Consider the following 24,689-nt stretch of genomic DNA (forward strand, 5'->3'; position numbering starts at 1 on the left):
ATCATTACAATGCTTAACTTTTGTATAGAAATTACCGAGTGCCCAGTCTTGTTATTTAGTGATTTACATACTTCCACGCATTTAATTCTCTCAACCAAGATGTGAAATAGGTATGAGGATTATCTTCACTTTACAGAAGAGCAAATACAGTCACAGAGATGCTAAAGAACGTGTCCAATATCACAGAGTTGTCAAGTGACAGAAGCAGGATAAAACCTAGGCATTTTAGCGTCAGTGTTCATGTTCTTACCCAGGTGTTGGCAAACTATTGTCTACAGGCCAAATTCAACCCACCACCGGTCTTACAGATTTCATGAGTTACGACTGGTTTTTATGCATTTTTTTTAATGGTTAAAAAGTCAAACAAAGAAAAAAAAAATAAAAGAATAATATTCCTTGACACATGAAAAGTATATAAAATTCAAATTCTAGTATCCAGAAATAACTTTTTATTGGAACACAGCCATGCTCATTCATTTACGTATCATGGCTACTTTCACACTACAACAGCAAAGCTGAACAGTTGTTTGAAGTTCATCCATTAGTGATGCTTTCATCTGCTGCTTCGGGCATTGAAAATCATCGGGATGCACAAGAAGAAACTTGTAACTGTGTGAGGTGATGTATGTTAACTAAATTTACTGTGATAATCATTTTGTAATATATATATACGTATCAAATCATTATGCTGTACACCTTAAACTTATACAATATTATATGTCATTTATATTTCAGTAAAACTGGAAAAAAATACATTTTCAGAGCAAAGGCAGGTGAACATAGGAGAGAAATGGTCACAGTTTAATTGGTCAGTCCTTTTTGTAGCTGTTGTCAAGTTATAAAAGTATGTTCTGCTGCTAAGAGTGAATTAGTCTTGCAAATATTGTATATTAATGCATATATGTGGAATCTAGAAAAATGGTATATATGATCTTATTTACAAAGCAGAAATAGAGACACAGATGTAGAGAACAAATTTATGGATACCAAGGGAGGGGGGTGGGAGGAATTGGGAGACTGAGATTAACATATATACACTATTGATACTATGTATAAAATAGATAACAAATGAGAATATACTACATAGCACAGGTAACTCTACTTAATGCACTGTGGTGACCTAAGTGGGAAGAAAATCCAAAAAAGAAGGGATATATATATGTGTATAGCTGATTCATCTTTCTGTACAGTAGACACCAACCCAACAGTGCAAAGCAACTATACTCCAATAAAAATTAATTAAAAAATATTAAGTTACAAAAAGCACAGTGATGCAGTTATTACTTGACAGCATTTTGAGTGCCACATGTTTCTTGGTACTGTAATATTTTATTTATTTCATTACCAGTGCATACCGGTGAAGTCAAAATGAGAAAAAGCATTGACATCAAATGTCACATTTTAAAGGACAGTGGAGTGTAGAATATCCTGATATCAAGTTAGAGGGTAAATCATTGTGTTTATAATGCAATGATACTCAAGCTGTGCAGAAAGTATACAATACATGTAGGCATCACTAGAATAAGTATTTTTTGGAATATTCCCACTTACAGAAAGCAACAGTCAGAGAAATTTGAAAACCTAATGGAATATCCCATCATAGCAGAATGCCTTTACTAAAAAGAAAAAAATTAAAGTGGGACTGCAAGGAAAGTTTCCAAGTGGCTCATTTGTTAGCCAAACAAGGAAAGCCTTTCACCAATGATGAGTTGATTAAATTATCTTAATTGGAACAATCAAAACAAAGTTGTCCAGAGAAAATTAGCTTGCTTACGACCATTATCATTTTCGTAAGAACTGATCCTGGAAGAATTGAAGACCTTGGGAGCAGCATCAATAACAGTCAATTAAGAAATAAGGCAAGTGATTGTGAGTGGTTTTCGGTGGCTCTTGATGACTTGACTGGTACTGCTCATTTGTTGTTGTTTAGTCGGAATTGATGCTGAATTTGAAGCGGCCGAAGAATTACTCTCTGAAGAACCTCAGGCAAGAATGTTGTTGGGCTGTACCTCGCTGGCCTACAAGCCTTGTGCTTGCCCACAAGCCTTGTGCTTGCCCAGTCTCAAGACTGTAGAAAGATTGGGTTGTTTGTTTTTTTGATATTGAGCTGCGTGACCTGCTTATATATTTTGAAGATTAATCTTTTGTCAGTTGCTTCATTGGCAAATATTTTCTCCCACTCTGAGGGCTGTCTTTTCATCATATTTATAGTTTCTTTTGCTGTGCAGAAACTTTTGTTTCATTAGGTCCCATTTGTTTATTTTTGTTTTTATTTCCTTTAGGAGGGGTCCCAAGAAAGATCTTGCTGTCATTTATGTCATAAAGTGTTCTGCCTATGTTTTCCTCTAAGAGTTTTATAATGTCAGGTCTTACATTTAGGTCTTTGATCCATTTTGAGTGTATTTTTGTATATGGTGTTAGAGAATGTTCTAAATTCATTCTTTTACAGGTAGCTGTCCAGTTTCCCCAGCACAACCTATTGAAGAGGCTATCTTTCCTCCTCTGTATATTCTTGCCTCCTTTGTCGAAGATAAGGTGCCCATATAACCTAAACAGACATTTCTCCAAAGAAGACATACAGATGGCCAACAAACACATGAAAAGATGCTCAACATCACTAATCATTACAGAAATGCAAGTCAAAGCCACAATGAGGTATCACCTCACACCAGTCACATTGGCCATCAACAAAAAATCTAGGAACAGTAAATGCTGGAGAGGCTGTGGAGAAAAGGGAACCCTCCTATACTGTTGGTGGGAATGTAAATTGATACAGCCACTATGGAAAACAGTATGGAGGTTCCTTAAAAAACTAAAACTAGAACTACCATATGACCCAGCAATCCCACTACTGGGCATGTACCCAGAGAACACCAGAATTCAAGAAGAAACATGTATCACAGTGTTAATTGCAGCATTGTTTTACAATAGCTAGGACATGGAAGCAATCTAAATGTCCATCGACAGATGAATGGATAAAGAAGATGGGACACCTATATACAATGGAATATTACTCAGCAATATAAAGGAATGACGTTGAGTTATTTGCAGTGAGGTGGTTGCACCTAGAGTCTGTCATACACAGTAAAGTAAGCCAGAAAGAGAAAAACAAATACCGTATGTTAACACATACATATGGAATTTAAAATAAAATGGTATTGAAGAACTCAGTGGTAGAGGAAGCATAAAGACGCAGAGGTAGAGAACAGACTTGAGGACATGAACTTTCCCCCTGGGGAAGGAGAAGCTGGAACAAAGTGAAAGAGTGGTATTGACATTTATACACTACCAGGTGTGAAATGGATAGCTAGCGGGAAGCAACTGCCTAACACCGGGAGATCAACCCAATGATTGCTGATGACCTAGAGGGGTGGGATTGGGAGAGTGGGAGGAATGCTCGGGAGGGAGGCTCAAGAAGGAGGGGATTTGGGGATATATGTATAGATGCAGTTGATTCGCTTTGTTGTACAGTAGAAACTGGCACGACAGTGTAGAGCTATTATACTCCAATAGAGATTGAAAAAAAATTAAAAAGGACCAGAGAAAGGGCCCAAAGTCAGCAGGTTTAATGGATGGGGGAGCTTACAGGTCTGAGGCAAGGTCCTCACTGCTCGTTCTATGAAAACAGTCATCAGCTGGGGCCTGCAGCAAGTATGCAGGAGGGTCAGAGTAGGGTGTAGGTGAGGCAAGTACTGGTCCAGCAGGCTGCATACAGAGAACAAGAGAACACCCATCTCGAGTGGCCTGACCATGCAAACATATTCACTGCTGCTGAGAAAATACTAATTCAGTAGAACTTGATTGTGGGATCTGCTGAGATGTGTTGCAACAGATGGTGGTCAAAATATAGGTGGAGCAGAAAAAGGCTTAGTTGGAATATTTACAAAGTTTGTGAAGATGGAAATTATTAAAACCTATGGTTGTTCACCATATTGTTCATCATCAGGTACCTAAAGGGAAGTATACGAATCTATCATTTATTATCAAACTAGTAGCGTTGACACTAAACTTAACTCATTTTTGTGGCTATAGCTATCGGTTCTATGAATTTTTGTCAAAAATAGAAGCTGAATATCCTAAATTGCCCCACTACAGAGCAATGTGATAGCTTAGCAATGGTAAATTTTATTGCAATTGTTTTGAGTGCAGAGCCAAGATTATATTTTTTCTGAGCAAGAAGAATCTTTTTCAGTCATGATTCTGGAATAATAAATGCCTGTGGAAATAATCTTTCAGGGAAGATATGATATTGTTTCTGAACTATTTCAACCAAAAATTACAAAGCAAAACAGAAGTTATGTGTGAAACTTATTCTGTGGTAAGATCATTTTGATGATAAATCATGCTTGAGTCATAAATAATGTCAAGCTGTTTTACACACTTCCCATGCCATCTAAAGTTAAAATGAGAAGCAAGATCTCCATTCTTAAGCAAATTTACAGCAAGTATATATTCAAACTAGAGTTCCAGCAGTGTTTTTTAGACTGCGATGTGCTAGCAAAAGTGATTTCCATATTTCAAAATATGTTTAACTGTGGAATTGAGGAGCTTCCATCTAACCTTCAATTGAAAATGATTCATCTGCAATGAATGACATGCTGAAAACAAATGTCAGGAAAAGGATCTAATACAATGTATAAATATACTCCCCCAAATGAATATGCTATATTAAAATTTTATAATTGGGGGTGACAACAGTATTTGACAGCATGTAATTGTGTGAAAGACATTTTCAAAGATGCAATATGTAAAATCTCATTATAGATTAGCATTGACATGTGAACACTTGCAATTGATTTTGATGACTTTGAATCTTCAAGTGAAATGTAATCCTCCTAATAGGGAATTCCATTTTCCCCATTAGTAGACATATATTAAATACAAAAAAATTGTACTCAATATCATATTTTAAATTCCACCAATAAAAACTTGTGAAAAAATTTCTCTGTCATATAATTATCTGTAAAGCTTCCTTGATTTTGCTTCTTGGCCTTTAAAGCTTAAAATATTTATTATCTGTCCCTTTGTAGACAAAGTTTGTTGACTCCTGATGCATACCCAATATTATGGTAAGCATTATGAAGTATTGGCCTCTTCATTTTTGAAACCCTGCTTATTTGTCTTAGAATATATCTCCTTACACAATTCAAAACCTCTGCCCCTATTTTGTCTTCCACTTTTGTTCTCTATTACTTCTAATAATTTTGCATGTATTATTACTTAAATTCCTAGTTATATGTTTATATTTCTATCTCACCAATGGACTGCAAAGACAGTCATGTTCAATATACCATTTCTTCTAGTATCTACTGTGGTGGGTTAAACACAGTGGCATTGGATTAAATTCCTGTTCCTGACATCTTTTCCTCATATGCTAATGCCTACTCAGGTCTCCCCCATTCTGCACTTTTTAAATATTCTTTTACTCTGAATCTGAGTTACTTAATTAACTATTCATTGCATGGTACTGAAAAAAGTAGCAAATGGGGATTCAAGGCACCTAAATTTTGTTTCAAACATATATGATCAAATGTCTTTGAATCTTGCTTTCCTTAATTATAAAATGAGGGCCTCACATAAGGTACTTGCTAAGAGCAAATATCAGACTTGGATTTATAGTGTGCTTAGTGCTGTCATAAATGCTTTATATGTAGTATTTACTCTTAAAAACAAAGCTATCAGATAGATACTATTATTATATACATCATTTTACAGATAGGACTTCCTAGGTGGTGCAGTGGGTAGGAATCTGCCTGCCAATGCAGGGGACACAGGTTCGATCCCTGTCCCAGGAGGATACCACATGACACGGAGCAACTGAGCCCATGTGCCACAACTATTGAGCCTGCGCTCTAGAGCCCATGAGCCACAACTGCTGAGCCCATGTGCCACAACTACTGAAGCCCACGCACCAGAGCCCATGCTCTGCAACAGGAGAGGCCACCGCAATGGGGGGCCTGCACACCGCAATGAAGAATAGCCCCCGCTTGCTGCAACTAGAGGAAGCCTGTGTGCAGCAACGAAGACCCAACACAGTCAATAAAATAAGTAAATAAATAAAAAAATAAATTTATAAAAACAAAAAAAAAAGAGGTATAAAGAGTTTAATCCACTTTCCCATGGTCACCCAGCTAGCAAATGACAGAGTGGGTAATGAACCCAGGCACAGTCCCTTTATGTAATGTAATATTCTGTTACTTCAGGAGTTCATAGATTTTTCTTTTGTAATTTCTATTGTTGATTAAATTATAACCTTTTGGAAGCAGTAATTATGTTTTATGGTCTTTTTTATTTTCACATCAATAAACACAAAGTTTTAAAATTAGAAGGCACTTGTAAATAGTGCTGCAATGAACATTATGGTACATGTTTCTCTTTGGATTATGGTTTTCTCTGGGTATATGCCCAGGAGTGGGATTACTGGATCACATGGTAGTTCTCTTTATAGTTTTTTAAGGAACCTCCAAATTGTTTTGCATAGTGGCTGTACCAACTTACATTCCTACCAATAGTGCAGGAGAGTTCCTTTTCCTCCACACCCTCTCCAACATTTATTGTTTCTAGATTTTTTGATGATGGCCATTCTGATTGGTGTGAGGTGATACCTTATTGTGGTTTGACTTGCATTTCTGTAATGATTAGTGATGTTGAGCATCTTTTCATGTGTTTGTTAGCCACCTGCATGTCTTCTTTGGAGAAATGTCTGTTTAGGTTACAATAGCCAGGACATGGAAGCAACCTAAATGCCCATCAACAGATGAATGGATAAATAAGATGTGGCACATATATACAATGGAATATTACTCAGCCATAAAAAGGAATGAAATTGAGCTATATGTAATGAGGTGGATAGACCTAGAGACTGTCATACAGAGCGAACTAAGCCAGAAAGAGAAAAACAAATACTGTATGCTAACTCATATATATGGAATCTAAAAAAATGGTACTGATGAACCCAGTGACAGGTTAAGAATAAAGATGCAGGTGTAGAGAATGGACTGGAGGCCACGGGGTTGGAGGGGTGTGAAGGGGAAGCTAGGACGAAGTGAGAGAGTAGCATAGACATATATACACTACCAGATGTAAAATAGAGAGCTAGTGGGGAGTTGCTGTATAACAAAGGGAGATCAACTCCATGATGGGTGATGCCTTAGAGGGCCAGGACAGGGAGGGTGGGAGTCGCAGGAGGGAGGGGATGGGGGATATGTGTATAAATACAGCTGATTGACTTTGGTGTACCTCAAAAACTGGTACAAGAGTGTAAAGCAATTATATTCCAATAAAGAGCTTAAAAAAAAACGGAAAAAAAAAATAAATATAAAAAAAGAAAAAACAAAAAACAAAAACAAACAATAACAACAAAAATTAAAAGGCACTGAGCAAAACATAACAGAATTGTTAATAAGACCTATATTGGAGTAGGTAGGATCTGTTGTAAGCCTTGAAGAAAGCTGCACACAATGACTAAAACTATGTTTGTGAAAATTTGAAACTATTCAACAAAGACTAAGAACCTGAAAATAGAAGTGAGGGAGAAAATTGGAAACTCTGATCATTCTACCTGGGAAAAATAGCCTGAAAAGAGTTGATTAAGGATATTGGGCTTATAAAGGTATAGTGACAGTGATTAGTGACCCACTTTCTCTGTCCATGCTAAATACCAACAAATTTAAGAGCCCACACTGCCTCAGAGGCATGCAAAATGAAGTGAATGAATGAGAAGAATTTTGTACTAGAGGCATTATATGCTTTTTTTTTTTATTGAATGGAGTCAGATTTGTCCAAAAAACAAAAAATTAAGTTCCAAGATAACTTTGTCTCCCGAAGTTCACGTTACAAGGAGTTTCATACTGTTCCCAATGTATGTCACTTTGGTGGACATTAACAAAGTAAATACCTAGAATGTGTTGGCTACAGAAATGTCAAAATATCAGCTGCACCAATAAAATAAGAATAAAAGTGTATAATAAGCAAGGTCAGGAGTTTGGCAGATGTGATGCCAGGTCTAATCCACCTCTGTTGCTTTCTCTACACTGGGCTTTTCAACAGCCATTTGACAGCTGGGTTTTGTCCCAGTGGAGATCGGAATAGAGGCAGAGAGGAATCCCATACATGAAACTGATTGTTCCTCACTTAATAAAATTAGTTGTACCTCAAAAGGTCTACAGAATGCAGTTTCTGACACCTAAAGCCTTGTGGAAGGTTCGGCCAAGGGCATTCTTCACCTCATTATTTCTCAGGCTGTAGATGATGGGATTCAACATGGGAGTTACAACAGTGTAGGACAGTGACAGCACTTTTTTGCTCTCAGGAGAATTATTGGACTTAGGACGGAAATAGGTGAGGCTTGATGATACATAGAAAAGGGAAACAACAAGGAGGTGGGAGGAGCAGGTAGAGAAGGCTTTGTGCTTCCCTCTAGCTGATGGAATCTTGAGGATGGCAGCAGTGATGCGAGTGTAGGAACACAGGATCAGCAAACAGGGTACCATGACAACCAGAATGGTTCCAACGATGGCATAGATCTCAAAGAGGGCTGTGTCTGCACAGACCAGCCTCAGCACAGGTGGGCTGTCACAGAAGAAGTGGTTCACCTTGTTGGTGCCACAGAATGGAAAGCTGAAGAGCCATGTGGTCTGCACAGTAGCCATGGCAATGCCTGGAAACCAGGAGGCAACAGCCAGTTTGGCCCGTGTCCTCGGGTTCATGATGACTGGGTAGTGCAAGGGACTGCAGATGGCTACATAGCGGTCATATGCCATGGCGGCCAGGAGGAAACATTCAGAAACCCCAAAGAAGAAGAAGAAATACATCTGAGTGGCACAGCCGAGGAAGGAGATGGTTGTGTCCTGGGCAATCAGGGTCCCCAGCATCTTGGGCACAATGACTAGGTTGAAGCCAATCTCCAAGAAGGCCAAGTTCCTGAGGAAGAAGTACATGGGACTGTGCAGCATGGGGTCAGCCAAGGTAACCAGAATGATGAGGCTGTTTCCCAGCAGAGTGACCAAATAGATGATTAAAAATGCCAGGAAGAGTAATGCCTGCATTTCAGTAGGTAGGGAAGAGAAGCTCATGAGGATAAACTCACTAACTCTTGTCCAGTTTCCTCCAGCCATAGATATAGGAATGAATCCTCAGCTGTGGTCATGGAGAGAGACTCTCGACTGGAAGGGTCAGATTCTAGATTTGTTGTTTGGATTCCTTTTGGCATCAGGGAAAGAGGCAAGATCAGGACCTAAGTTGCAGAGAAAGGGCCTTGTGTTGTCTGAGAATAAAGACACAAGGAAGAATGCCAGAGTGTGAGCTTTGAAATGGGCAATGGCTCCTCCTTCCTTACTCTTAGTCTTGTAATCCATTTTCCATTTTGTTACCACATTTGCTAAAACAAATTGATCATACCTCCACACAGCCACTTTCTGTTGCACACTTAATACTTTTGTAGTGGGGTTGGGAGGGGTCCTGAGGCGATGGAGTGGAGTCAGATGGAAAAGCAGTAGAAAATTCCCATGTATACCTCTTATAGATCCCCTTTTTTCAAAGATGCAAAGTGTTTATCTTCTCCATCTACTGCCCAAAGCAGTACTTACCTTTGTGTATGCATTTAAGGTCTGCAATCCTAAGACAATTTGAGAGTATACATAGTAGAAGAGGTCATGTTTCATCATGTTTTGTCTTAAGGTGACTCAGAGTAGGAGAAAAAGAGGCAAGGGGGTGCACAGGAGGGATGTCTACAGAATGTAGTAGTTTTATTGCACTTTTGCCTCCTTTCAATGTAAGAACTGTGGAGTACTTCAAATCAGATAATACTGATTCCTTCTTGTCTAATCAGATTATGAGGTAACAGCCTTAGGGTCTTTCTCCTCAGTCCAGCCAAGCTGTAATTGACAACGGATTGTCAGGACCCAGCACACCCACTGGCTTTCCAATTTAAGACCTGAGAGGAGTATTGTAGGGCAACTAAGGAGATAGTGAGTGTGTCCCAGGAGATTCCAACTACTTCTCTTTCAACAGTGGACAAATTGAAAAAAAGAAACTTATTCCCAAAGAAATTCTGTGAAAAAAATGAGGACGATTAGAATGAATGTTCAAAGGAAAACAATTATGAATAAAAAATTAACCTGGTTTATACGAAATAAGAGAGAGAATCTTACATGATGTCAAAAAGTTAATATTTATTCTGTTGAGGCACTGGCAATATGATGATTGATTGTTCCCTTTAGTGTTAGAATCTAATGAAGGAGATACTTCAATAATCAATTATATTAAACCACAGAGAAGTTCATGATACAGGATATATACAGTACCTTGCTGGGGGTGGTGTATGAGGAATAGGGATATCTAATACCACATATGAAGGCTTTTCTAAGCAACAGGGATGAATACGAAGTCAGCTAAAAGATGGGTAAGACATCTAGGGTGCTCTATGACATTGTGAAAGTATTATCAAGAATAAAGTACTAAGAAAAGAATAAAAATCACTGAGCCAACACTTGAAATGAAAGTATTCCTATGTACACAACAAATAAATGGAAATATATTCCCACCTGTATGTCCTGATATTTGTATTTTTCTTTTAAATTTGAGGATAGGGAAAATTTCTTTTAACCCTTCAGATAGAAAGCAAATAAAAATGAAAGAGTAAAACCACACAAGCCACAACCAAAAGATCTTTCAGGCTACATACAAATCCATAAGAACTCTATTTTATACAAGTCAAAAAAATAACTCTAAATGGACTAAGATTTAAACATAAGACCTGAAACTGTAAAACTCCTGGAACAAAATGTAGGGGAAAATCTCCTTGATACTGGTCAGGACAACCATTTTTCTTGGATATGACACCAAAAGCACAAGCAACGAAAGCAAAAATAAGTGGGACTGTATCACACTAAAAGCCTTCTGCACAGCAAAGGAAATCATCAACAAATGAGAAGGCAAGCTACTCAATGGGAGAAAGTATTTGGAAAGCATATATTTGATAAGGGGTTAATATTCAAAACATATAACTCCAACAACTCAACAGCAAATATAATAATAATAGTAATAATAATAACATATGTGTATCAAATTGTTTTATATCTTCAACTTATACAATGTTAAATAACAATTATATCTCAATACGGATGGAAAAAAACTCATAAGAAGAACAGGTTTCTGCTGACAACACACATGCCTAAATACAGTAGATTCAGATTTTTAAAATTTGAGGGAGAATTGAGACTTTTATTATTATCACATAAAAATAATGAAAAAAATTAACTTGGTTTTCAAATCAATTTAGAAAAGAAAATAGACACAAACAAGGAAAAACAGTTAAAAGCAAAACTGAATTTTAAAATTGTAAAATTGGTAAATATATTTAAAAGTCAGTCCTTTGAAAAATTAAGAAATAGAGATAGATTGTTAGGAAGCCTCATAATGAAATGCCTGGAGAAAAAAAAAGTATGCAATAATAGGAATGAGAAATCAAAAATAAACTTAGAATGAAATTTAAAAAATCATAATACCATTACATTAATAAATGTGTGATTTTAAAATGAAATTCATGGTTTTTTAGTAGGATGTAAGGTTCACTTTGATTTTAAGATACGATATGAGTGGGTTGAAATAATTTTACACAAGTTTATGAAAAAGGCCATCAGTTGGGATATTCTAATGGATGAAGTAAATCACTCCTTCAAGGAACATATATATCTTGTGATTTGGAGCAAAGAAAAAGATACAGTGTTTCACAGTTTATATTATGACTATTGTATATACCTGTTTTCAAAAGTTGCAAATATAATACACACACACACAAAAACAATGATCAATCCCAATCTTCCAATCCATCCCCCCCCCACCCCTCTTGGTGCCCATACATTTGTTCTCTATGTCTGTGTCTATTTCTGCTCTGCAGATAGGTTCATCTGTACCATTTTTGTAAATTCCACGTGTATGCGTTAATATGCTATATTTGTTTTTCTTTCTGACTTACTTCACTCTGTATGACAGTCTCTAGGTCCATCCACTTACCTGCAAATGGCACAATTTTACTCCTTTTAAGGGCTGAGTGATATTCCGTTGTGTATATGTACCACATCATTACGTACACTACTATGCATGAAGCAGATGGCTGGTGAGGGCCTACTGTATTGCACAGGGGGTAAAAAAAAGAACGTACCATCTGTTTGCAAGACATGTATTAATCTTTAAAATGCATTCCAATATACATTAGGTGCAGACAAACACTGTTTGATTCCACTTATAGGAGGTACATAGAATAGTCAAATTCATAGAGTCAGAAAGTACATTGGTAGATGCCAGGGCTGGGGTGCGAAGGGTAGGGAGCGGGAATGGAGAGTTAGTGTTTAATGGGACAGAGTTTCAGTTTAGGAAGGTGAAAAATTCGGGAGATGGATGATGGTAAGAGTTGCACAGCTATGTGAATGCACTTAGTGCCACTGAACTGTACAGTTAAATGTGGTTAAAAATAGTATGTTTTATATTATGTGACTTTTACCACAGTAAAAATCAACCTTATTTGTGAACACAAGTGCAAAAATACCAAATAAAATGAGATCTCTGTTAATCCAAAACTGCAACTGTAGGGCTAAGTAAGATTTATTCTAGGATGCAAATATGGCACATAAATTTAAAATAAGTAAATATAATTAATTCCATCAAAAATCCAATTGAGAAATATATGTTAACCTTAGTAGATCCTGAAAATATTGATGAGTTCAGCATTTACCTCTAATTTAAAAAAAAATCTAACCAAGCAAAGTCTTAGTAACTCAAAATAGAGAACTACTTTCCTAATACAACCTGAATATTTACATAAAACAATAGTCAATTCTGGGCTTAACAGTGTAATATTAGAATAATGGTTCTGAATATTTGGGGGCTATGGCATGCTTTTATAATCTGATACAAGCTATGGATTCTTTCTCATCCCAAAGGTATGTATTCAATTTTGCACATATTTAGGGGTACTCATGAACATCCTGAGGACCAACCATAGACAATATTGGGGTTTTAATGCCATTATCAGTTTTGGCAGTTCTGGCCAATGCACTATGATAAAAAGAACGAATACGGCATAAATATTGAAATGGGAAAAATAGAGTTATTGTTACTCATAAAAGAATAGTTATTAAAGCTAGGAAGTTTGATGAGTTTACAATAGATGTAAAAAAATCATATTTTCCTGTATACAAAGAAAAGTTGTCAAAAATAAATTTCACATTATAAATAATGTAAAAACCTTGGAATGAACATATCAAGAAATGTATAGTATTCTACTTAAGAAGACCCAAAACTGTTATGAAATGTTATAAAATCACCTTGAAAAATTGTCACATTGAGTTCATGACTAGAGAGACAGTATTATAAAAATATAAATTCTTATCAAATTATTAAAAATATTTAACATAATTCTAGATCAAAAACCCCCACTGGCTCTGTTTGTAACTTGACAAAATAATTCTAATATAAATAAAAGAGCTGGTGAATGTCAAGAACATTAAAAGAAAAAATAGAGGAAGAAATATGTATGTAACCACATTAAAATATTTTGTAATATCATATTATATTATATAATTTATACTATGAAGACATTTTATAGCCTATTTACACATGCTTTAGGTGTATTATATTTGTGTTGGACAAATTATTGAAACATAACATCCAGGAGCACTATTTACAAGAAGAAATTAAGAAAGAGATTTGCGGCAATGCAAAAAGTCAAGAAAAACTCTCACCTTTTTTCATACAAAATCTTATATTCAGTAAAGATAATGATTTCAATGTTGAAATTTGACTCTAGCTGCATGCAAAGAAAATATGTTTATTTTAAATTTTGCATACTGCTGGCTTTTCTAAGCAGTATATTAAAGCAAAATTGATAAAGAAAAAGATTAATTAGCTCAAATAAAATTAACTAATTTTGAACATTAAAAAACCCTAAATAAAAAATAAACTGAAAATTAAAAATGGGAAATTATCTAGAGATGTATGAGAAAGTATTCCTAGAGAGTCTTCAAGAATAGATAATTAGGGAAAGGGGTACAAAGACAGACATATAAGACCAATGGGACAGAAAATAGAGCCTAGAAATAAATCCATGCATTTAAAGTCAACTAACCATCTACAGGAGTGCCAAGAATACACATGCAGAAAGGCTAGTATCTTCAACAAATAGTGTTGAGAAAACTGGGTATCCTCACGCAAAAGAATGAAATTGCACGCTTATCATACACCATGCACAAAAATCAACTCAAAGGGATTAAAGATTTAAAAGTAAGACCAGAAACTATAAAACTCCTAGAAGAAAGCATAGAGGAGTAGCTTCATGAGACTGGGCTGGGCAGTGACTTTGGACATGACATTGAAAGCGCAAGGAACGAAAGCAAATTTAGACATGTGGAACTATATCAAACTAAAAAGCTTCTACATGGTAAAGGAAACAATCAAGAGAATAAAAGGGCAACGTACAGAATGGGAGAAAGCATTTGCAAACCATACATCTGATTAGGGATTAATATCCAAAATACATAACTTATACAACTCAATAGCAAAAAATCAAATGGTTCAATTAAAAAAACAAAGGATTTAAATAGCCATTTCTTCAAAGAAGACATACAAATGGTCAACAGGTACAGGAAAAGATGCTCAGTCTCACTAATTGTCATGGAGATGAAATTCAAAACATTTCCATCTCAAAATGAGGTATCACCTCACACCTGGCAGAATGGCTATTATGAAAAACAAAAGATAGCTAGTGCTGGCAAAAATAAGGAGTAATTGGAAACTTGTACACTGTTAATGGTAATGTAACATGGTACAGCCACTATGGGAAACAGTATGGAGGTTCCTAAAAAAATTACAAATAGAACTACCATATGATTCAGCAATTCTACGCCTGAGAATATATCCAGAAAAAATGAAAACACTAATTCAAAATGACACATGCACCCCAATGTTCATAGCAGCATTGTTCCCAATAGCCAAGATATGGAAGCAACCCAAGTGTCCATCAACAGACAAATGGATAAAGAAGATGTAGTACATACATATAGTGCAATATTATTTAGCCTTAAAAAAATCCTGCCATTTTCAATAACGTGGATGAACCTGGAGGACATTCTGCTAAATGAAATAAGCCAGACACAGGACAAATACTGCATGATTCCACTTATATAAGGTACATAAAATAATCAGACTCAGAAACAGAGAGTAGAATAGTGATACCCAGGGGCTGGGGGGAGGGAGAAAGGGGAATAATTGTTTAAAGGGTATGAAGTTTTCAGACGAATAACTTTTAGAAATCTGCTCTACAACACCGTGTCTATAGTTAACAAATTGTATACTTAAAATTTTAAGTTCTCACGTTGTGTTCTTACCACAATTAAAAAATGACCTAGACAACATTATGCGTAGTGATATAAATCAGAGAAAGGCAAATACTGTATTATATCACTTATATATGGAATCTAAAAAATAAAACTAAATATAACAAAAAAGAAACAGACTAGGAGCTGCTTATTATCTACAGGAATACGCCCAGTGTATATCCAGATTAAGCTATTTATGATAAACAAGTGGAAAATGAATATAAGAATTTCAGAAAGTTCATCATTCCTTGAGTTTCTATTGCATTTCATGTCCACTCACATTCTTTTCTTAAACACCACTTTCACTAGAAACTTCATTTCATGAGAAAGTATAGTGAATGGTTCTGGTGGAAAAGGATTGGAAAGGAGGAGGGAGGAGAGATTTCCCAAAGAACTTCTGGAAACTAATGGGGAAGAAGAGATCACAGCCTGACTTGAGGGTGGAAGACACTGCAGAACCTATGGCCGGCCCACAGGCTCCTTACCTGTCCCTCCAGAACTTCCATAGGAACATTCTTCTTCTAATCATTGACTGACTATCCCAGGAGGAGGCACCCACTCCTCTAGGCCTTCTGCAGTCATAGAATTGTCCTAAAGAAATCATGAACTTGATGTGGTCTGCCTCGTGCATGTTCTACTGAGGCAAGTCTTTCCTGAGTTAATTAGAGGAAAGTCAAGGCTCGAAGGAGGTATATGTCCTGTCAAAACTGCAGGGACTGGAATTTTTCTGACTCAGAAAACTTTAGAGTCACAATTGGAAAATAACCTGGGTAATCTCATTCTTCTTGTTGTCTCATCTCACTTATGACGAACAAAGGGGAAACTGAGGCTCAGGAAGGCAAAAAATGATAAGATCTTTTCAGTGTGAACATAGGAATAGAATTAGGTGTTTGTGAAAAACCCTGCTAAACCTTGTGTAGTTGAGCAACCAAACCTGGAGCGGGGCCCCTTGATAAGAGCCTTACCTGTGCACAATAGGGAGATTTGCCTTGTTCAGCTCAGCCTGATAACTATGCTTCATGCAGGCCCTTGCGTGTTTGAAGAACTCTGGCTCTGCTGTCAGAAGAATCAGAAGAGGAACCAGGGAGGTCTTACTCCCTGTCCTGGATGAGCCATTAACCGCTGGACCTGAATCCAGGTCACTGCTGCCTTCTCTGTGTCAGGGGTGAGCGAGCAGACTAGATGGGTTGGCCATGCTCCCAGTCCTGACTTAGGAGACCTGTTCCCAGCTCTGCCTCTTTTGTCCTCAGGGTCAGGAGAAGGGCTGGCATCTGTATTTTCCCCCAGGTGTTTCTGGGCTCAGTTTAGCTCCCCCTCCTTCCCTTCCTCAAGGGTACTGACCTTTCTTGACTCAATGGTCCTTTGGGACTCTAAGGAATGTCAGATGCAATAGGATGAAGTTCAAGAAAGGAAAACCATACTCTAGCAATGTGGTATTGTGCAGAGAAAAGCACAACGTTTTGGATTTTGATGACCTAAGTTTAATCCCAGCTCTAGAACTTTCCAGCTTGTGATGTCTAGCAGTTTTATTAAGCTCTCTGAGTTTCTGTTTCCACACTGCTTAGACAAAGATAACATGCTTATTTTACAGGGTTGGTATGATGGGATGGGATATATTAACAAGGATGTTAATGTACTCTATTACAGCATATATTTTACTATATCGTGAATGTCATGTTATAATAACCTTCTCAATAGACAGTAATTGTTCCTCAACAAATATTGACTAATTACTATATGCCAAGCATTGTTCTAGAACCTCAGAAAGAGAAATGAACAAAATAAAGTTCCTGTGCTCATAAAGCTTGCATTTGAGTGGGGGAAGCCAGGCATTGAACAAAGAAACAATAAAGGACGTAAGACCAAGTAGTTGCTATACACAAAAGCCAGGATGGAAGAAATAGAAAACTACTGAAAGAAAGGACTCAATCAAATAGACTTGTTTCTTACAGAATCGTTTTGTCTTTTTGCTAACAGTAAGTTGGTCATTGTTAAAGAAGTTGTAAATATAAGTGGAAGATGTAACCCCTTGTCCAAAGGTTGATCAAGTGAATTGAGGCTACTGGCTTTTGAGAAGCCTAGAGGGCAGTACAGTGATTCAGGCTTTAAGAGTCATACAATTTTAGACACAGGAAAGGTCAAACTATTTCTTATTATGGTACAATTTTTAACAGTAAGATAATGAAAAATCATCTTAATTCCATCAATAGGTGACTGATTAAAATTTGTAGGTTTTCCATTGTAATACCATGTAATTGTGTATATATTATGTTAATGTGGAATAAACTCCAAGATAAATTTTTATTTGAAATAAAGCAGAGTGAAGGACATTATATACATATCACACAAATTATAGAATATAATTATATTTTGTAGAAATATATATTATATATATACATATAAAATGTATAACCAGTGAATTTCTGGAAAGATATACAAGGAATTAATAATAGTTGTTGCTTTTGGTGCAGGAAAGTGGGGAAGCACAGAGGTCAACCCTGAGAAGGAAGTCTTTTAATTGTATATTATTTTGTACTTAATTAATTTTATCATATGCATTTATTGCATTTTTAATAAAATAAGGTACTTGAAATAAAACAGCAACTTACTTTCATCTCATTCCTCCACTGTTAATTTCTAGCGTTATGACCTAGAGAAAGATACTAAAATTACTCAATGTCCCAATACCTGTTGTAAAAACAAAGTAAGTTAAAGTATAGAAAACATGATAGGCCTTGGTGGATGCCATGTACGGCAGGTTTCATTAAGATATTATTTGACCTGAGACTTGAAGGTTTCCATTAAGGAGAAGAAGGGGCATTCCAGTGACTCTATGATGAGCCAACACCATTATTATGAATTCGATGATACTGTTTCTGCAATTATCGACATAGAATCTTTATACTAATTCTTTTGCTTTGTATATTTTTCCTGTTTCTTTTTACCTGGTTAACTCCTGCACAGTTTTTTTTTTTTAATACCACTTTAAGTATTTCTTTCTCAGTGTGGTTTTCTCTGAATCATGATTACAAATTAGCACTCCCTCCTTTAGTCTTTCTCAGAGAATTATGTTCTTTTCCTTCACAGTAATGATATTGATTTGTAATTATATACTTATTTGTGCAGTTCTCTCTTTACTATCTCTCCTCTCCACTGGACTGTAATGTCCCTGAGGCACGGACTCTGTTTTGCTCATGCCTGTAAATCCAGTACTTAGCAGTGAGTGTAAAGGAGGATTGGGAAGTGCTCAGAAGCAATGAGATCACTGAGGAGGCTCTTATGATAATTTAGAAATAAGGGCCTGGCTAGTGTCATATAATGGTATATGATGGCAGTGGCAATGAAAATGGGTATTGAGGCAAGGTTTGAGCAAGAAGAAGTTTGCCAAGGAAGAATAAGCAGGATAAGGATACTGGATGAACTCTTCTAAGATAGCCTTTATTATTATTATCTTTTTTTGCCTTCATTGAATTTGCTACAATACTGCTTCTGTTTTATGTTTTGGATTTTTGGCCGCAAGGCATGTGGGACCTTAGTTCTCTGACCAGGGATTGAACCCACAGCCCCTGCATTGGAAGGCAAAGTCTTAGCCACTGGACCACCAGGGAAGTCCCTGAAGATAGCCTTTATTGAAGTGTAGAATTGTAACATGGTACAGCACTCTGCATGGCACTCCTTATTCTATAGCTGTTTGTGTATTTGTCTGTCTCACAGCCAGGAGCTCCAACAGGGCAGCACCTGTTTCATTGTTATGCCAAGACTCAGTCTGTGAATATTCATTGATTGAATGAAAGAATATGTCAACAAGTGGTGAGGTTAAAAAGAGAGAGAAGTAACAAGAAAAATTCTTTTGAATATTTGGGGATTTTCTGGGAGCTTGGTGCTAGAGGTATGCTTTGACAGCTATGCAGACATGTCCTGGAGGCAGCTGGAAATATAGAACTCACATTTCAGTGAGAGATCAGGGCTAGGGAAACAATTTGGGAATCATACATTCATTCATTCATTTATCGAGTACCTATTGCATTCTAGGCACTGGACTAGGCTTCAGTAATACAAACATGAATGATGAACTGTCCTTATTGTGTTCTCTATGCCCCTGAAAAATACAATTGCATCCCTTTAATGCTTAAAAGTGACATATGCAAGAAGCCACATGTTCAAAGGAGAGTAAACTTGGATTTGCTTAGAGGAATCAGGGAGAGATTGATACAAGAGAAAAAACTAGAGTTTATTCTTAAATAATATGGAGACTTTAACTTGATATGGGGAGTATGGGATGAGAGGCAGAAATTGTAGACAGATGAATTGAGTTATGATACAAAGATTTAATAATCATGTCTACCTCTTGTTGGAGATTTATTTTGTTCCAGGTAGCTTTTTTTAGAGAATAAAAATAACTTTATTTTTTCTTTCAATGATCCCAAAGAAATAGTTCAGCATATATTCTATAGATCCTCTATTTATATATATGCTGGTATTAAAGGTTTTCTATTCTCCTATGATTCTCTTGAAAATAGTAAAGCTTTTACAAAAAAAAAAAAAGAAAGAAAAGAAAAAAGAAAAAGTTATTAGATCTAAGTGAGCTTAGTAAGGTCACAGGATACATGGGCAACATACAAATATCTATTGTATTTCTATACCCTAGCAATGAATACTTAGTTCCACATGCACTTAAAATTAAAAAATGATATCTAGCCATTGTATGGTGTGCTCTACTAATGTCATTTTGGACTAGTTTATTTTTAGTGTTGCTCAATTCTTATTTGTTCTTACTGATTTTCTTTCTACTTCTCCTATCAATGAATGAAAAATGAGTATAGAAATCTCCCACTATATATGGATTTATCTATTTTTCATTTCAGCTCTCTCATTTTTTTCCTCTGTATTTTGAAGCTCTAGTCAGGTGATTAAACATTTAGGCTGATGATGGCTACTTGGTGGATTGTTCTCTTTGCCACTAAAAGTTGTGCCTGTCTATCTTTGGAAATAATAATGGTCACAATGCCTGGATCATAGTAAGAGATCAATGAATAAAAGCAAAATAAACAGACAGAAAATTTCAGGGATTTTCACCCACTAAATCTACTGTTGGAATTTTATCTCAATGTGGTGGCTGAATAAAATTTAAAAAAGTTAAAAACACTAAAATGTTCATTACATTATTATTTATACTGGAATATAAGAAACAATGAATGATGGAGAATAGAGAACATATAGATTAAGTAATGTCACTTATGGGTGACATATTTTATGGCCTTTAAATATTATTCTTACAAATAATTGTAACAGTGTGAAAATAAATACTTATTTTGGGGGTTAGGAGCTTTATATTCATTACCCAATTTAATCATTACAACAACCCTGTGTGGAAGTTACCACGATTATCTCTGTTTTTAGATGAGAAAAGTGCTTTACCTACCTAAATAACTTGTTGAGTGTCCACTTTGTTAACCTCAGTTACGATATTAAGTGATAAAAAGAATTATAAAAATGTATATACAGTAGGTCTACAACTGCCAGAGATTATTAGAAGTAAGTACCGGAAGGTGTTATCACCATTTGTCTCTGAGTAATGAGAATTCGGTGATTTTTTTCATCTTTCTACTTTTCAGTTTTTTTCCAAATTGTAGTGGGAGTGGTTTGTTGACTACATAGTATAAATAATCACATAATATAGAATTATATCAAAGACATTATTCTGAACAATTTTATAAGAATACCTTCTATAATAATCCTTGGCAAGAGAAATGAAGCTTCTTCTCTTAATGTTTTATTATAAACACTGCTCATTTAACTTTAAAAAACAATTTGCTTTAGAATGCTCTTTATTACATTGTTATTGAATAAAATAATTCACAGCCAGCTTATAATGAGGGAAAATTGTAGTCGATGACAAAATTTCAGCTTTACATCTACTGTTTGCTGAGTATATGACCATGGGATTATCAGGACTTGTTACATTATTTGAAAATATAAATGCATATAAAAGGGATTGCAACAGCATCAGTTTAAATGAGGTAGGAGGTACCTGATGAATATTGGAGTTGGAAAACAAAAAACAGAGAAATAAGGAGGTAGACAATTATGTGTAGATTCCATATATTTATGCTTTGAGAAAGAGAAAACGTTGAAGCAATGTAGTGTTGGATTTTTGTACTTCAGTATTTTTTCAAAGAGCTGATGATCAAAGTCAGTATGGGTCTAGTTCAGGTTAAACAATGTTGTGCGTCAAGAAAGAATGGGATGAGATCAACCCCTATGTACAATGTGGTGGTCTATCTTAGTTTAACTAGTCCCTGAGTAAAGAAAGTGTTATACTTTAATGATTTAGTTTAAACTTGGATTACATTCATACTCCTCATATCTTTTTCACATATACTAATACCTACTCAGGTCTCCCCCATTCTGCTCTTTTAAAAATATTCTTGTTTACTCTAAATCTGAATTACTTAATTAATTAGCAATGCATTGCATGACACTGAAAAAGCAAAGATTCAGGGCACCTGAATTTTGTTCCAATCATTTATGATAAAATATCTTTGAGCCTGGCTTTCCTTAGCTATAAAATGAAGGATTCAGATGAGGGAATTGCTAAGAACAAAAACCTATATACGAATCTGCAATATGCTAGGGCTGTCATAAATACATTATTAATATCTAGTCTTAAACACAAACCTGTAAGATAGATATTATTATTATTTGCATCACTTTATAGATGAGGAAAAAGGCATAAAGAGTTTTCTTGACTTTCCACTGGTTATCCAGTTAGTAAATTGCAGAGTGGGATATGAACCCCAGCAAGGTCAGATGGTCAAATGTTACATAATAGTCTGTTACCTCAGGAGGTCATAGTTTTTCTTTCGTAATTTCAAATGTTGATGAAATGATAAACTTCTGAATGCAGTAATTGTGTTTTGTGGTCTTTTGTATTTTCACATCAACAAACACAAAGTTTTAAAATTAAAAGGCACTAAACTAAGCAAAGCATAACAGAGTTGTTAATAAGACATATTGGAATAGCTAGGATCCATTGCAAGCCTTGAAGAAAGCAGCACCATGATTGAAATTATGTTTGTGAAAGTCTGAAATTAACAAGCGTAAAAACCTGAATATAAACGAGAGAGACAATTGGAAACTCTGATCATTCTACCTGGGAAATATCACCTGAAAGGAGCTGATTAAGGATATTGCAGTTATGAAAAAATAGTCATGGGGATTACTGATCCACTTTTCTCTATCCATGCTAACTACGAACAAATTTAAAGCCAAAACTGCCTCAGGCATGTGAAATTAAATGAATGAATGGTAAGAATTATGTACTGGGGCCTTATGGCCTTTATTTCTATTGAAATGGAATCAGACTTGCAGAAAATAAGGTAAAGATGACTCTTGTGTCCCAAAGTTCGCATTACAAACAGATTCATACTGTCACCATTGTATGTCACATTGGTGCACGTTAGCAAAGTAAATACCTCGATTGGTCACAGAAGTGTCAAAATACCAATTGTATCAATAAGATAAGGACTGTAAGTCTATAATGGGCAAGCAGAGGAAAACGGTGTATAATAAGGAGAAGTGTAATCTACTTCTGTGCCCCTTCTCTCCACCGGGCTTTTCAACAGCCATTTCAGCAGCTGGGTTTTGGTGCGGTGGAGATGGGAAGAGAGGCAGAGAGGAATCCCATACATGAAACTGATTGTTCCTCACTTGATATACTTTAGTTGTACCTCAAAAGGTCTGCAGATTGCAGTTTCTGACACCTAAAGCCTTGTGGAAGGTTCGGCCAAGGGCATTCTTCACCTCATTATTTCTCAGGCTGTAGATGATGGGGTTCAACATGGGAGTTACAACAGTGTAGCACAGTGACAGCACTTTTTTGCTCTCAGGAGAATTATTGGACTTAGGACGGAAATAGGTTAGGCTTGATGATACATAGAAAAGGGAAACAACAAGGAGGTGAGAGGAACAGGTAGAGAAGGCTTTGTGCTTCCCTCTAGCTGATGGAATCTTGAGGATGGCAGCAGTGATGTGAGTGTAGGAACACAGGATCAGCAAACAGGGTACCATGACAACCAGAATGGTTCCAACGATGGCATAGATCTCAAAGAGGGCTGTGTCTGCACAGACCAGCCTCAGCACAGGTGGGCTGTCACAGAAGAAGTGGTTCACCTTGTTGGTGCCACAGAATGGAAAGCTGAAGAGCCATGTGGTCTGCACAGTAGCCATGGCAATGCCTGGAAACCAGGAGGCAACAGCCAGTTTGGCCCGTGTCCTCAGGTTCATGATGACTGGGTAGTGCAAGGGACTGCAGATGGCTACATAGCGGTCATATGCCATGGCGGCCAGGAGGAAACATTCAGAAACCCCAAAGAAGAAGAAGAAATACATCTGAGTGGCACAGCCGAGGAAGGAGATGGTTGTGTCCTGGGCAATCAGGGTCCCCAGCATCTTGGGCACAATGACTAGGTTGAAGCCAATCTCCAAGAAGGCCAAGTTCCTGAGGAAGAAGTACATGGGACTGTGCAGCATGGGGTCAGCCAAGGTAACCAGAATGATGAGGCTGTTTCCCAGCAGGGTGACCAAGTAGATGATTAAGAATGTCAAGAAGAGTAGTGACTGCATTTCAGTAGGTAGGGAGGAGAAGCTCATGAGGATAAACTCACTAACTCTTGTCCAGTTTCCTCCAGCCATAGATATAGGAATGAATCCTCAGCTGTGGTCATGGAGAGAGATTCTCCACTGGAAGGGTCAGATTCTAGATTTGTTGTTTGGATTCCTTTTGGCGTCAGGGAAAGAGGCAAGATCAGGACCTAAGTTGCAGAGAAAGGGCCTTGTGTTGTCTGAGAATAAAGACACAGGGAAGAATGCCAGAGTGTGAGCTTTGAAATGGGCAATGGCTCCTCCTTCCTTACTCTTAGTCTTGTAATCCATTTTCCATTTTGTTACCACATTTGCTAAAACAAGTTGATCATACCTCCACACAGCCACTTTCTGTTGCACACTTAATACTTTTGTAGTGGGGTTGGGAGGGGTCCTGAGGCGATGGAGTGGAGTCAGATGGAAAAGCAGTAGAAAATTCCCATGTATACCTATTATAGATCCCCTTTCTTCAAAGATGCAAAGTGTTTATCTTCTCCATCTACTGCCCAAAGCAGTACTTACCTTTGTGTATGCATTTAAGGTCTGCAATCTTAAGGCAATTTGAGAATATACATAGTAGAAGAGGTCATGTTTCATCATGTTTTGTCTTAAGGTGACTCAGAGTAGGAGAAAAAGAGGCAAGGGGGTGCACAGGAGGGATGTCTACAGAAT

The 24,689-nt window shown here is 36.6% G+C and overlaps 2 protein-coding genes across 2 annotated transcripts; both read right to left on the bottom strand.

The window, feature by feature from the left end:
* Positions 1-8,162: 8,162 nt before the first annotated feature.
* Positions 8,163-9,125, bottom strand: LOC130861424 (olfactory receptor 10A5). Its single transcript, XM_057750283.1, has one exon. The coding sequence runs from the start codon at positions 9,114-9,116 to the stop codon at positions 8,163-8,165; it is 954 nt and encodes a 317-aa protein (XP_057606266.1). The 5' UTR covers positions 9,117-9,125.
* A 13,980-nt stretch (positions 9,126-23,105) lies between these two features.
* On the bottom strand, positions 23,106-24,077 carry LOC130860771 (olfactory receptor 10A5-like). Its single transcript, XM_057749352.1, has one exon. It carries the CDS (start codon positions 24,066-24,068, stop codon positions 23,106-23,108), a length of 963 nt encoding a protein of 320 aa, XP_057605335.1. The 5' UTR covers positions 24,069-24,077.
* Between the last annotated feature and the right edge of the window lie 612 nt (positions 24,078-24,689).

The sequence above is a fragment of the Hippopotamus amphibius genome, chromosome 9 (assembly GCF_030028045.1).
Source record: "Hippopotamus amphibius kiboko isolate mHipAmp2 chromosome 9, mHipAmp2.hap2, whole genome shotgun sequence".
Taxonomy (NCBI): Eukaryota; Metazoa; Chordata; class Mammalia; order Artiodactyla; family Hippopotamidae; genus Hippopotamus; species Hippopotamus amphibius.

What these genes read in the sequence shown, in the direction of transcription:
- LOC130861424 (XM_057750283.1), bottom strand. Translation starts at nt 9,116, where the DNA reads ATGGCTGGAGGAAACTGGACAAGAGTTAGTGAGTTTATCCTCATGAGC.
- LOC130860771 (XM_057749352.1), bottom strand. Translation starts at nt 24,068, where the DNA reads ATGGCTGGAGGAAACTGGACAAGAGTTAGTGAGTTTATCCTCATGAGC.